This window comes from Cydia amplana, chromosome 2 (genome assembly GCF_948474715.1).
Source record: "Cydia amplana chromosome 2, ilCydAmpl1.1, whole genome shotgun sequence".
NCBI lineage: Eukaryota > Metazoa > Arthropoda > Insecta > Lepidoptera > Tortricidae > Cydia > Cydia amplana.
Genome location: NC_086070.1, coordinates 10,468,769 through 10,484,939, shown reverse-complemented (window position 1 = coordinate 10,484,939; position 16,171 = coordinate 10,468,769). Strand labels below are relative to the sequence as shown.

At 36.0% G+C, this 16,171-nt stretch overlaps 1 protein-coding gene across 1 annotated transcript; it reads left to right on the top strand.

Moving 5' to 3' along the window:
* The first annotated feature begins 522 nt into the window (after nucleotides 1–522).
* Nucleotides 523–15,670, top strand: LOC134657469 (protogenin-like). The gene is made up of 15 exons (XM_063513037.1): nucleotides 523–882; nucleotides 6,319–6,511; nucleotides 7,283–7,386; nucleotides 7,465–7,618; nucleotides 7,784–7,988; nucleotides 8,193–8,376; nucleotides 8,689–9,137; nucleotides 9,322–9,613; nucleotides 10,270–10,385; nucleotides 12,331–12,542; nucleotides 13,501–13,655; nucleotides 13,947–14,078; nucleotides 14,247–14,401; nucleotides 14,537–14,965; nucleotides 15,347–15,670. The coding sequence occupies exons 1-15, from the start codon at nucleotides 774–776 to the stop codon at nucleotides 15,365–15,367; spliced, it is 2,910 nt and encodes a 969-aa protein (XP_063369107.1). The 5' UTR covers nucleotides 523–773; the 3' UTR covers nucleotides 15,368–15,670.
* The last annotated feature ends 501 nt before the right edge of the window (nucleotides 15,671–16,171 follow it).

The following is a 16,171-nucleotide window of genomic DNA, read 5'->3' as shown; positions in this document are numbered from 1 at the left end:
TGGTGCAGTTTTCTATTCACATTGAATAGACATTTTGACATAGCGTTTAGAATTAATTTGTGGTATACAAAACACTCCGCTCATTATCATATTCGATCTGATCCTCTTGTAAGATATGAATATAACTTTTTTTTATTTAGACTGAAACACACTGATGCTGAAATGAAAACCTATTACCTATTATTTCTTAAATAAATCAAGATTCCATAAATTTCATTACCCCCTAAAAAAATATTCATACTGACACAAATTTGAAAATGTCTACATATTTTTAATTTACCTACCTCCTCCAGTCAAGTTTATAAGTAAGGAAATTATAAAGAATTCTCATGATTTCCTATCTCATCTATCTATAAGGTCGTCCTTATCTCAGTAGCATCAGAGAGGTCAATATCGATTCTGTAAACCATCTCCCAAGCATTAATGAATTTAGTTTTCCTTCTGATGAGTGGAATTAGTTCATGAAAGCTGGCGCCTTTGTATCCCCCCATTTAGGAGAGAGTAAACAGAGATGGGATGGCCGAACTAGGGAGGGAGGCCGATAGTACGGCGCAAGACTTGTAACTGGCTGGTCGCGTCAACGACTGTTCGCCGCGTTCGAACGCGATGCCGCGTCTGTTTACCGAACTTTTTGAATTTGAAATTGGAATCCTATTGGAATAAAAAGTAACGATTAATATAGTACCTAGCGGATGATAATAGTGTTACCAGTGTAATAATAAACATGTAAATTTAATCGATGGTATGAAAATAAAGTGTAATTCAGTGGCAGTATGGTGGATGTTGGTGCTAATGAGTGCGATAACACTATAAATGGAAGAAACCAATTCGTGTTCTTTGTACTCGTGCATTTGCTTTTGATCGGACTAAACGGAACCAATGGTAAATAAAGTTTTATTTGAATTTTGATTTATTATTTCGGTGACGCTAAGAAATATGGGTTTACATTAAAAGTTTGCTTAGGTCGAGCTCGAGAAACAAGGAGTTGGTAGTTTATGGAGTAAAGTTTCAAGAAACCGCTTCGTTTATGTTAGAGCCGACGGAGTCGGTGCCGTTTTTATTGGAACCTTAAAATGGAGTTTAAAAACAATAGGTACAGTCTGTTCGGAAAGTGAAGAGTCGTGGAATGTAATGTAGTATGGGGACATTTTACGACTCTTCTCTTTCCGCACAGACTCTACATATCGAGTAATAGGGGATATATGTATCCCCTATTACTCGATATGTAGGGGGGATGTATGTATGTATATGTACTTTTTTTAAATAATTTCGTTCAAAAATGATACCATTGATACCTACTGGTGTGGTAGTAGGTACGGTACTGGGCGTTTTATTTTTGTTGTCCCAAACACTTTTTTACAAATTTGGGATTTTTTATGTTATTTCTACTCAGAATCACGAGCTCTTTCTATCCTAATAGGAGAAAAAAAGTGTCCTAAGGTTTTTTTTTCCATTCCGTCACCATTTTTCATAGACTTTGTATGGCGGTCGCGTAATGGAAAGATCTAAAAATGTATGGAAGTTTTGGGACACTTTTTTTCTCCTATTAGGATAGAAAGAGCTTGTGAATCTGAGTAGAAATAACATAAAAAATCCCAAATTTGAAAAAAAAAGGGTTTGGGACAACAAAAAGAAAAACGCCCTACTATCATACAATATCTATGAAAGGTGAATATTAAGTTTAATAGTATATACTAGGTACCTACTTATTTTCTTATTATTCGTTTTCTTAATCCTGAGTTGTAACTGTCTTGTTTAATTAAAAAAGACAGTGTTATTATGTACCTATTAAAATTCAAAATTACAAACCTAAGCTGTGATCATACCTACAAGTGGACATAGATCCATAATTCCATATTGTACACCTCCGTTTAGGTTGTTTCCATTAGACAGTTACCACATTCGGTTCGTAATTAAAGTACCATGGAACCAATTAACAAAATGTAGTTTCGTAGTGTGCGTTAACAACACAATGGTGCTTTTTTTATTATTTAACGTTCGTTTTAATTAGTGTTAACGCTTGCGTTAAATTGGTAAAAATTAAACGGCTACTGTTGTCGAAATCCGAATTAAAAGCATTGCAAATGCATTGGTTAAATACCTACATACCTATACTATATGTAGGTATATTAGGTATGCACATTGATAACATTAATTGTAGGTAGGAAATCAGTTTTTATTGGAGGTAATCAAATTTTTAGCGAAAGATGAAAAGTAACCTCAAAACAACATCAAAAATGAAAATTCAAAAGCTTCTTCGATATGAACTTTTTAGTTGAACGCACCTAGCGTTGCTTTTAGCATGAATTCATGTATAGTAAACCCTTACATACCATTTTGTTGCTTTGGACTATGACACAATATTCTGTCATTCACTTAGGGCTTAGGCGATTGTTCTTCTTATTTGTATTATTTCTTTACTTATTTGAATAACACCATTCACTAAGTACCTTATTTGTAAATTTTTAGTGTTCCGTTACTACACAACTTTTTTGTGATGCAAAACAAATTAATATTGAAATTGCTTACGTGCTTACATTAGTTTCATGACTGTTAGTCGGATGGTTTTTTAATGGTAATATAGATAGGCCTATAACCCCGCGATGTCGATTAAACTGTTAAAAAAATGCTATTGAAATGTAGGTAATATAGAAATATAGGTTATATACGATACTAAATAATAAGCAATTATTGAAGTCATTCACAACGGAGTGGAATCCAAAACACCGGATCACTGATTATCACTATGGTATTTCGCCTATTTCTTACGGTATACATTATGCATAATTATTTACTTACTTCGCTTGCACATAGATGACTCTATTATTACATACCTTGGCAGGAAATCCAGATAAGGAAATATGGGATGGGTATCCCATACCGGTATATTACATGGGTATGTAATATACCGGTATGATAGGTATCAGAAGCGACCGCAATGTAATACTTTTTTGTCAAGTCAATAGCAGCAGGAACGCATAAATTAAGTAGGTAGGCTTGCCAATGATATTAAAAATCAATATCATTTAAATCAATTTAGCAAGCATTCAAGGTGCATTGACCCTCGCTCAACTTGTCAAACCGTCTTATCAAATATTGGTCAAGTAGGTAGAGACTTGGCTGTAAAAGGAAGGCCAAAATACCCGATGGCCATATATGTGCACCGGGGCGTCCACTTTAAGGTCAGGCTGTTACACTTTCGTAATAAGTAAAAATAATATTGCACTTAGAAATCAACTTCAAAACTCTGTTATTAACCTGGTTCAAAAAATCTTGAACTCAGCTGCTTTTATTTACACCGAATATTTATGACATACAGCCATTTGTTAGATAACCAACAGTTCAGTAGTTAAACATTTTTTTTTATATATCAATCTAATTTATATTATATTCAATGCACAATACCACATCAAAATGACAGACGTAAGACGACCATACAAACGTAGGTATTCCCTCTTTTCCCGCATGAATATTGACATCATGGAAAATATTTTTAAACAATAACCATAGCCCTTCGTTTGGCTTTTTTCGATTATTTTATTATAAAATTTAGGTGCGAAAAATAAATTATAATATAAGAGTGTTATGAGAAAAAATAAGCTTTAAAACTGTCATACGGAATTTGTTTTCGCACCTAACTTTTATAATAATAATTAATAAACCGATAACAAAATCAAAACAGGGGGCATAGCTATCGTTAATATACATCAAATTGCGTAAATATATTTTCTATCCAGAGATTTAATTGGAAATTGCTCAAGTATGAAATAGAGAAATATTAAGTAGTACTTAGTTGAAATAAATTAAAGTTTTTCAATTCCTATAACAATTTCTGAATGTAAGATAGGGAAAGAATATTTAACTACATAATATACTCTTAATTAGATTCCCTCAAAAAGGAAAATGAGCGGTACCTATTATATATACTATATAATACGTGAAAATATTTTAAAGCAATATTTTTAGTTTTGAATGCATTTGTTTAAAATCCGTAGGTAGAGTAAGAGTAGGCAGTCCGAAGTAAAGAGTGCCTGCAATATGTCGTTTTACATCCCAAAGTGAACTTTCCTGGTGCATTTTTAGTAATATAACATTAACACATGTTTCCCCAATAAGGAGTCGGCGTCATTTTAACAAATCGACCGTAGTCAAAGACACGTGTGGACATTCTTTACGAAGTTTTTTTTAATAATGTTTGTATGGGATTTATTAAGTGTTGTAAAGTAATTTGCCGCCATCTGCGACGAATAATGTTTGAAACCCATTAGTCGAAGTAATATGTCTTGCCATTGTGTGTCGAATTGTCGCATAAGTTATAAATTTAATAAAATTCTAAGTTTAGTCCAATAGACTATGTCATAGCGTCATAGTTAGACAACTGCTAAATTTTACGAGCACCAAGTATGCTTGGTTAAGTTTTGTTTTTAGTGTTCTTTACGAAACTCGTAAAATTGGTAAGTAACTTATAGAAAATCCAGTTCGATTTGTTTTCCCACAAGTAGGAAATAACCCTGCCAAACTACGTAGGTCCGAGTATATAGTTAATATATAACTTTGCCGTGATTACGTTATCAAACAAACGGAAGCAGACTAAGGGTGCCTTATTTATTTATATTTAAAGTATAAGAATTGAGAATTCTTGGACTACTGTGTGTATGTTATATATTCGTCACAAAAAAATAACATTTAATATTTAACATAGTGATAATATACTACCTAAGACTTAGTCTTGCCAGTGGCAAGTGTTGATGAAAACATGCAAGGTTTAGTCAATTAATTATTTATTTGTATCTAATAATTCATTATTATATTACATATGTATAAATAAGTAGGTAAGTGCATCTAGCTGCAATTTACAAAATCCCATATTTATGATCCTACATAAAACTTCACAATCAGGTGTAGGTACCCTCGTATATCTATCTAATACCTTTAAACGAGCAATTCTTGTATATTTATTTATTTATATGTATATATATTTCGGGGATCTCGGGAACGGCTCAAACGATTTAGATGAAATTTGCTATATGGGGGGTTTCGGGGACGAAAAATTCATACGTTTATCTCTGGGAAAACGCGAATTTTTGAGTATTTATATGTTTTCCGAGCAAAGCTCGGTCTCCCAGATATTAATACAAAAAGACAAACACGTCAAGATAGCAGCATTGTAAGGGTTATCAGTGACACTGACAAGTATTAATAAAGGAACTACCGCGCTTCGAGGGTCAGGAAAAATAAATCACAAGTTATTACAATACGCCTGGCATTATCTGTGCTTAATCTAAACGCAGCGTCAAAGCGGCCAAGTCGAGATAGGTACCTACGTAACCACAACACTTTTTAGTTTGTCTGTGGGAGGTTATCCAAGTATATTATGTGGCTAAGCGCGATTTACCTAAGTAAAATAAAAGTACCTAACAAAATACAGATACATATATTTTAAATATGCATTATAACAAGTACGTATAATCCTATTTAGGTAGGTTATTCTTTTTGCAATTAATACAAATGCAGGAATGTTTTGTTTTCGTTACTGTACATTTAACAACGATGGGATAGACCCGAGCAGGTATTTTTTACCAAATATGTATTGAATATACTATATTAACTTACTTAATCTTAACCTAACCACAATTCGTACTGGGCACATATATCATACTAAATGTTGCACACAACCATCGTGCACTTAAACAAGGAATGTTTCTCAGAATATCACTTATTGGAATCCACGTTGTCGAGTTTTAGTGACCTTTCGAACGAATGCCATAATGTTCGAACAATAGGGTCATCACCAAATACATGAACGTCATCCGAGAGATAACATCAACGAAAAGGAGGAGTTAGGTTTATGCGTAGGCTTTTTGTATTCAAACTTAACTATAACATGATGTTACCGTCGTAAAACTAAATCCGAACATGTTACCCAAATTTTGTCTTCTTTTTCTTTCGAATCTTGATCTTTTGATTTGGAATTTACTTAATATTATATTATATTGGTTTTGAGGCGTTTTCTACTTTACATACAATGTAAGATATTGAATGAGCTTATAAACTGAAATAGATATCATGCACTAAAGAACGACCAAGTCCATCGGTGGCCGAAGCGAGAATCGAACCCACGTCTTCAGCTTACGCGATTCCCGACTCGGCCACCGGTGGACTTGGTCACTTTTTATTTCAGTTTATAATTTATAATATAATAATGTGACTACTTAAAAAAATCAAAAAAATATATCACAAAAATAATTTTATTACCATATTGAACGATATAATATTTTTAATAAAAAAATCTTTAACCTCGTTATTATTTCTTCCTAGCTCAAAACCGTGCACCCCGCATCAAAGAGCACCCTTCGAACACGGTCTCGGGCCGCAGCGAGCCCGCTACGCTAAGATGCGTGGTGGAGGGAAGACCCAAACCTCTAGTCCAATGGTTCAAGGATGGCACCCCACTGCCGTCGGCTGAAGATGGTCATAGAGTGCTATTGGAAGACGGACTACTATTTCTGAGGTAGGTGTCTAAGGGCTCATTTAGACGGCGCGCGAACTTGCATGCGATTTTAGTTACATTGCGGACCATTGAGGTTACATCAATTCAGCCGACCGATCAAATGTCGCAATGTAATGAAACTCGCATGCGAGTTCTCGCACCGTCTAAATGGGCGCTAGACTATTAACTAGCATTGTATGCTAAAAGTCGTAGCCAGATTTTATGATTGATCATTGCATGTTGTGGCAATCATTTCATAAAAAAGTGAAACCTAAACCTAACCATATCTTGAAGTGATCAATTCTAAAATGACGTTTCGTGAAATGATCAAAATCTATAACCTGACCACGACGTATCGTATACATACATACAAAGTGACCCATTTTTCGTGGAAACTCTGTATGCTTCCAATGGCACGTTCAACATCATTTGACACAAACTTGTTTTATGTACATATTTGCAAGTCATTCTGTAATTGTATATGTCCTATTCAAACAAGCGACATAACCTAACTATAAGTATCGTAAATAGTCTCTTGTAAGTGGAAGGAACTTTGACGTTTTGTAAACTTTGTAAATTAATACGCATCTGTTTGTTTGGTTTGGGTCAATACAATTAGGGAATGTGCAAATAATTTACTTTTTGACAAAAACTCCCCTTATTACTAGTTCCCACCCTATACAAATACTTGTTCATTTTATTTATTTTAGACTTTGTTTATTTTTTATCGTATATCGTAGGTAGTATTTTTTACTCAACAAATTATACAGGTCAGATATATTTCCTTCTTAGAGTAAATCGAGGCAAGAAGGAAAGCGATGAGGGAGTGTATTGGTGCGTGGCACGGAACCTGGCAGGCGAGGCTGTCAGTCGCAATGCTTCTCTCAATGTTGCTGGTAATCTCTTGGGTTTGATATTGAATGAAGAACATTTTTTAATTAGGCAGGACTCTAAAAAGTAGGTATTTTTTCTAGTGATTCGTGACGACTTTCGAGTGGAACCTAGAGACGTGCACGTAGCAGCCGGCGAGCCAGCGGTGCTGGAATGTTCTCCCCCTAAAGGAGTTCCAGAGCCGTCTGTGCATTGGCTGAAAGATGGGAATTTATATGACGTGGAAGTCAACGGAAGGTATTAAATGCTACTTGATATGCGATTTTTATGTGGATTTGTGCAATTCTTTGAAAACATATGCATTAGTAAATTAATTAGGCTAACAATCTTATAACCATGACTCAGCAAGGTTTGTAAGTTCGTACGCTTAAGCAGGTAATTAATTTTTAATAATTGTTTTAGGGTGACAGTAACGGAAACTGGTAGTTTAAAAATATTAGAAACCCTGCCAACCGACAGCGGGCTGTACAGATGTGTGGCGTCCAACATAGCCGGCGAGAGGCAATCAAGACATGCAGCATTAATAGTTTTAAGGAGACCTCACTTCGTAGTTAAGCCTAGTAATATTACAGCTCTTATTGGGCAGACTGTCGAATTTACTTGCCAGGTAAAATACGTTTATTGTTATTTCAATAAATATCATGTAATACTATTTAAATATTCCATTTTACCGTCGACCCTATTTGCTTAGTTTTCATTTGAGGCTTTAGTATGAAATGTATCAAAAGGTTTATTTAATTTAGATATAACTAAGAGAACTTTATACTTCTATTTCACTTCAATGCAATCGTAATGTACTATTTTTTTCCAGAGCTTTGACTCGAATGTTAAAATATCATGGGTGAAGGAAGATGGCATCTTACCCGCTCATGCGACTGTAACGCGAGGGATGTTGCGTTTGGAACACGTGTCGGCAACAGACGTGGGCACTTACTCGTGCCGAGCCGACAGCCATGCCGGCTCCAGCATCGCTAGTGCCACGCTAACCGTTTACAGTAAGCATTGTGTTCCTCACTTAGCTGGGGTGTCGGAAATTATTATCAATTACCAAACTTTATTTTTTTACCAATATCTACCTATCTACACACTTCTATGTCAATTATTGATGTCGCAATTTACTTTGACGGGCTTGTGGTTGTAAAAGTTTTAGAAGATAATTTGAATGCAGCTTTATTTGCAACTATTTAGGACACCATTCACTTCCTTGATCAAACGCGTGTGCACTTATACGTCTCGACTCTGTCTATTTAAAATTTTATTGCATCATTAAATGTCTAGAGCTATTTTAATCTGGCCGTCTGTTTTAGCGCTACCCCACTTCACACAGATACCGTCCAATCTTACCGCATGGGAAGGCGATGTGGTGTCCATTCCTTGTGAGGCTAAAGGCTTGCCCACGCCAACGACGTTTTGGATATTAGAGGGAAACCAAGATTCTTTATTATTTCCTGAATGCATGAAAAGCAACTCGAGCTTGCTATACTTGGATGGAGCGAAAGCTGAACACAGTGGCAGAGTTATTTGCACAGCTGTCAATTCTGCTGGTAGCACTATGCAGGAAGCTTATCTTACTGTATTGAGAAAAGGACATAACGAATTAAAATCGAAAGAAGACGAAATTAAGGATAATTTTCAACGAGGCACTCATATGACGCAATATGAACTTGTGCAAGCGAGGAAATTTCTGCAACAGAATGTCTTGGTATTGAAAAGATTAGAAACGCTATCTTCTAGTTCACTTAAAGTCGTTTGGGACGTAAGTGTCAATAACTTTTATGAAGATTTCATTGCAGGGTAATCTCACAAACTCGTTTAATTGCTTGTTTACGGATTGTGAAACCAGTACGATTTAAACATTAATTATATAGCCTTGATTACTAAATAAGCACTTGAATTTCAAGCTAAGGCAGTGTGGAAACTGATTTCTCTTTATCTTTCAGGTTTTAACCGACTATAATGAGTATTTAGAGGGAGTTAAGATTTGGTATAACAGCACTTCCTTAAATTGGCGTAACGCTACTGATGATGAAGTCATAGTTTTAAACACGTCGTATCCACAGTCCATGATATGTTCAAATGGTACTCTAACAGACGTTGACAACAGCGGGTCGTCAAGCTACATCCTCTCGGGGCTCTTACCTTATACGCAGTATGATGTGTTCTTGTTGCCATTTTATAAGAATTTATTGGGAAAACCTTCGAACATAATGCCTGGATACACCGATCAAGATGGTAATTAATGTTTTAAAACTATATAACAAATGTTTAAGCACCTAAGGGCCACTTGCACCATTCACTAACCCGGGGTTAACCGCTTAAACCTGCAGTTACCATGATTCCAGTACAATTTTACTCTGGGTTAACGGTTTAGCCGCTTAACCCCGGGTTATTGGGATGGTGCAAGTGGGCCTAATTTGACATGAGATAGTACCAGAAAGTGACATGGTTAATAAAACACTACTTTTTTCAAATAGGTAGCAGCAATGTTACAGACGAACTGTTTATTGAAAAAAATAACAGATTGGCATGCCAACATGTCGAATTGCTAAATTTGACTTGTTCGATCGTGACATTGTCGATTATCATTAAAGCCACACCACTTTTTATTGCCTTTTCGAGTCAATCCTGTTTTTCCAACTTAAGTATTACCTAGTAGTTTGATTATAATATTTTAGAACTGTAAAATGTAATCGTTGTTTATTAACTTACTCTTTATTTTCAAAGTAAAATTATATTTGTTACCTACTATTATTTCCTATTACTTCGTTGTAACAGGGGTTATAATTATTAGGACAAACTTTCCAGTGATGACTTTAGCGCTGGTACAAAGATAAATCACTCTATGTTTCATTAGAGTTACGGTAATTTACCGGTAATTACCGTTTTAGTGCCGTCGGCTGCTCCTCAGGCGGTGACGGTGGGGGTCATAAACGCGACTTCGGCGTGGATTCGGTGGGAGCCACCACCTGCAGCAACGTGGAACGGAGAACTCACTGGCTACCTGGTAAACACAGTCTTTATTTCAATTATTTAACAGCTAGATAGCCGGTTAGACCAGTAATTTCTAATCAATTCGATAACAAACGGAAGCTTACAATTAGTGATTTTTTGGCTTCATGATTGGTTATTAATTTTTTCTACTCCCGTACTTTTATTTGTCATTTAAAAGGTCGTACACACACCTTTAAACCCCTATGTTATAGTTGTCAAGACAAGTCTTTAGTCTATTCCCCAAAAAAGTATTAGTGCATACACGTAGCATCTTTTTGGTACTTTTACGATACTTCGTGTAATCACCACTTAAAAATATTTTATGAAATACATTGTTGCCAACCTAATTTTAATTGTCATCTCTGACAGATGAGTACTAACTAGTAGAAACAATAAAATTGCTTCAGAAGTCAGAAACGCGCATGTGACACCCGTAATATAGCAAGATCCATAGACTACGAACACCGCTTAGCGTTGCTTGTTAGTCTCCATAGGCTACTGTGGCCAAAATCGAGAAAAAAATTGTCCAAAATTGTAATTTAACTAAGAGCAAGTACCAGGGCCTCATGAGTTACAAGGTGTCGCTGACCAACCGGCCGTGGGGCGCGGGGCGCGGTGGCCAGGTCGCGTATCTTAGCTGTATACTTTTGGTTTGTTTACCTACATATATGTCCTATATGATTCCACTGGTTTAAAGTGTTATGTTTGTTGAATGAAAAATATTTGTTAAATTTACAAAAAAATTTCAAAGTGTTTGGTCGTAGAAAAAGTATTGTATGCAACGTTGTTTAACTGAGTCAAAAAATACTCGTGGCGTCTTTAATAACAATTTTCGGCTTCGCCTCAAATTGTTACTCACGCCAATCGCCTTTTTTGACCCCTCTTAAACAACGGTTGCATAAAATACTATTATAAGTCGAAGTTTTAGGAAATATGTGCCCAATTACGACTCATTATGGTTAATGGATATTTTAAATTGTGTCTCACGTATTTAATAGTACCTATAAGCGCGGTTCTTTGAAGACTTAAGCGCTTATGACAAATATGGTAATTTCATTTAAATGCAAGCAAGATATGGTGAAATAACGACTTCTTTATGGTATTTGTAACCGAATACGGCATGTTCTAGGTACATAATTAAACAGCTAATCTACATTATAAATACTTAGTTGATGCAGGATGTACTTAAATACAATGTTGTAAGCGGTACAGTACCTGCGATGTACATATTGTGCACATAGTATTTCTCAAACACCCTAACCCGCTGATGCATGTATATACTGTCCAACCAACAGTATAATAATTAATCATCAAGCACCTTCACTTACTGACACCAATCGCTTGATCATTTTGATTAAGTAATTGCCAATAAATTAATTATAGTAAATAATCAATCTAAATTTATGACGGAGGTAAATCTGGCGGAAGTGCTATCGTTGACCTCTTATTGTGATTTTATAGATTTTGAGTGAGTTTGAGGGTTTTGGCATAGTTGAAATTTAGTAAAAATATATTTGTGCCAGCTAATGTCATACTTTTATTCAACATACTTTGCTACCAAGCAAGCTCTTAATTGGCCGATTGGAGCGAAGGTCTCCGTTTGGACAAAAATGCTTCCGTTTAGTCGGATGTTCTCCCATACAGGTTGCATTTTTCCCAGCCGACTCTCGTGAAATTTTGTGAGCATGTTTGATAAGTATGTAGAACTTTTTGTCGGATAATTATTTGGAAGTATTACAAAATGGTGCAACATACCTAAATATTTTAAATAATCATTTAAACATTAGAATTCCGGTGTTTACTTCTGTTTTCGGCTGTTTCTTCTAAAACCGAGCACGGCACTCAATGTTAAAACAACAAAAACGCCACCGCGACGCTAGCGAGAGACCAAAGGAGATTCAATCCTCTGAAGTAGATCTCAAAGGTGAATAGACATTATGATACCATTTTTTAAACAGATTGAAATCCGGGTTGGCGGGGCTGCTGGTGGTCGGGTGGTAGGTCAGATGTCGTTAGGCGCGCGCACGCGCGCGGCTGCGGCCAGCTCCTTGCGCGCAGGCGGGCGCTACAGTGCGCGCGCCGCTGCCGTCACACGCCGCGGCCATGGGCCTTTCAGCGCGCCCGCGCATCTGCACATGCTGCCCACACATATCCAGAGACAATACGTGCAGTAAGTACTACTACAAATATAAAGTTGCACTGGTTCTGAACCTCAACATTATGTTTAGGAATTGATACAATCATTGCGTAGGTACGCAGCCACGTGGAATCTGGACCTAGTTTTATTGTTACAAGATTACGAGTACCTACACGAAGTTCACTATAATCGTATACAGATAAAAAAGTCTTGAGCCAAGGAATATTATCAGTTTCAATATCTACAAATCGATACAATCATTGCGTAGGTACGCAGCCACGTGGAATCTGGACCTAGTTTTATTGTTACAAGATTACGAGTACCTACACGAAGTTCACTATAATCGTATACAGATAAAAAAGTCTTGAGCCAAGGAATATTATCAGTTTCAATATCTCTTCGAATGTTGATATAAAGAAATTCGATGATATTTATCTTCGTCCAAAAAATAAAATGCCTTGTATTATATGTAGATCTTGGGCCAAGAACTACTTTCTTGTATCGAATAGGTAATAAATTAAAAAAGTCAGTTTAGATTCAGTACGTCTTAACTTGACCCTAGTTATAAAAGAAACTAGTAAAATTCTTGTCACAAGACTTCCACTCTTAAATTTTGGGAATTTACATTCCTGAACCGTCTTTAAAAAATTGACACATCGACCTCAAGTAAGCTTAACAACAAAAAACATCAGTTTTACTTTTTATCTCGCCACGATGAGATTAATACGGTTACCCAGTTTGTTCTCAAGTGGTTTATCAAGTGGTAACATACGAAAGTTCACAGGAAGGGCCCTGTGAACTGATTTTACTATATTACGATGAGTCAAGAGCTTAAGTTTTACGCGTAGGTTAATCATAAACTGCACCACATCCTCGTTTTGCTTTTACGAGTACCATAAAAACTTGATAGTGATGCCGCGAATTGTTCGAAACGAATAGTTTATCCAATAATCTTACTAGTACATATTACATAGTACTTTATTACTTTCAGAACTGAACCGCCAAAAGATTCGAATATATCGACGATCTTTCACGAGACATGGATCATCGCACTCGGGTTGATTCTGTCTTCTGTTATTGTGATTGGTGTATTCAGCGTGTATTATATCAGGCGACGCAACGGAATACAAAGAAAGAAATCTGCTGGTAAGCTGATACTAGCAACTAATTTATACATCGACATACAAAGGCGCTGAAATTATTACCTTATCTCTTTTATTATTATTCACTTTATTTCATTAAAGTCGCTATAGAAATCATATATTGAGCGTTGCGACTTCATAGTTTCCCTTATTCTTAGATGTAGTTAATTGTGATAAGTCGAGTAATACTTACTCTTCCGTGTTATACCCGTATCGTGGGAGCGCTTTACTGATCCGACGCCGCTTAACTTGTTGATATCAACAGCAATAATTTAAATATTGAACCCAATTGTAGGTCAATCGATTGTCACGGCTCAACAGTGTCTATTGAATAAAGACACGATCTGGTTGCGGGACCGCGCGGTATTCGCTCCTTCAAACGACCCGACGTTAGAAGTTAGCAGTTGTCATCAAAGTCTCTTGCATAGTAAGTAATTAAGTATACTAAGATTGAAATTCTACCTAATACGGAACCTGTTGCTTAATGTTTTATAATGGAAACTGCACTAGAAAGATATTTATCATTTCCATTTAAAACAATGAGTGTGTCTTAGATTCCTTGCGACATTTAATCACGTTGGATTATCTATCACAGCGGGACAATCGAGCAACATACTCAACGTGGAGCCTGAATACTGTTTACCGCAGAACTCCATTCAGGGCTTAGACGCGTCGAGTGTGGACAGACTACGACGTGGGCCGCCCGAACCGTACGCGTCCAACGCTATTTACACCGAACTCAATTTCAAGGTATGCCCCGATAAGCATTGTGGGAACTCGCATGTTGACACTGATAATAAGATTACACACTCGATTTGTTACTATGCTAATCCAATACTTGGAATTAAAATTAACTACACTAACGATACATATCGTTTTCCACAGGACAATAACGACATCGGAGACCTGAGGAATTGCTCAGAAAGACGATCTCATAACAATAGCATTGTTAGGTCGTGCAACGGGAGCATTCAGTATTCCAACGGGGAGTGCTCTACTTGTTGCCATAGTACTTCTAGTAGATCAACGAAAGATTACAGAGAGCCTAGGCATGATGTACATAATGATGTAAATGTATTGGAGGATGATTGTGCGTCTTGTAATACTAATCGGTCTGGATCAAGAAGCAGACAGGACAAAAGTAAAGTGTGCCCGGCTACCGATTTAGAATACGACTACCCGCAGTGGCACTGGTTAGGGAGGGAGAACAGTTTCAAAATCCCCATTCAGACAGGCAGACATTCGAATGTGGCGCGCTCGGAGCAAGGCTGTCAAATAAACCTGTGTGACATACTGCCGCCGCCGCCATATGAGGTAAATTGAACATATTTACGACAACCCTTGGTGACAGTAAAGCAACTTAACGATCAAAAGCCGATTACAGTTATTCACTTACTAGGTACTTATATTTTGTAGCATTTTGTATACACTTTCTTGTGATAATCTCATTGTTCGCTTTCATGTCAAGATGTTTGTAGTGATTTATTTCCTCAATCTAACTGACAAAAATCGTTAATCCTAATGAATTGTTCTTAAGTAAGTAATATGTATGCGACTCTTTGGTGGGTATCTAGATAAATTATAAACAGGCGGTAGAGAGATTACAAACTAACGTAACCTACGTTAGATTGTAAAGTACCGCTTTCAAAATGTTACGGTACCATTTATATAATATATTTTTCTTTTCTTTTGCAGAGTCCAGAAAACAACAAATAAAGTTAATGGAAGCGAAGAATAAATCATTATTTGACGTGGGTGATATTTAAGTCAATATTTATTTTTTAAATGACTAGGTCGAGATTTTTAAAATCAATTTCCGTTAAAAATTTGAGCAATAAAAATACATGACGTATCCATTTGTACAAAAAAATAAACTGAAATCTTTATAATCTTTTTCAATGCAAGTTTACTTGTAGAATTTATAAAAATACGAATTTTGTAATCGTTAAGTAGGTTTTTAGCCTGTTAATATATCTAGCTTTATTGCATAACTCAAATTCCCATTAAATACACGATAATTTTAAAGGTAAAATTAGAATGGTCACTGCAGCGGTGTTGCTGTTGCACCATTTTTGCATTTGATTTGACGATCTGATCGCGACAACAACGCAATTTAATCAGTATTAAGTATTAAAATCGCCCGCGTCTACGTTGCAATACCACACACGATGCAGTCGCTACTCGAATGTCACCTTAAAACTTAGACAAGAATTAACAATAAGTAGGTAAGTTACTACTATTGTTTTTGAGTTATACAAAAAGGCGCCAAATAGTGGTGTAGAACAATAAAATTATAGTGTTTGTACCTTTTAACCTAATAAAAATAATAAATGCCTACTTGTACTGCTAATTCCTACCTACGTTCTAGTCAACAGTTAAGACTAGCCTTACCGTATATACAATTGTAAAAAACAGTTTCCAAATAGGTACTGTACTTTTCTAAAGAACTTTTTTATATCCTAGCCTAAACACACTCGAGGTTGTTTCATAAATATCTGTAAAGTAGATGTAGCTACGCAT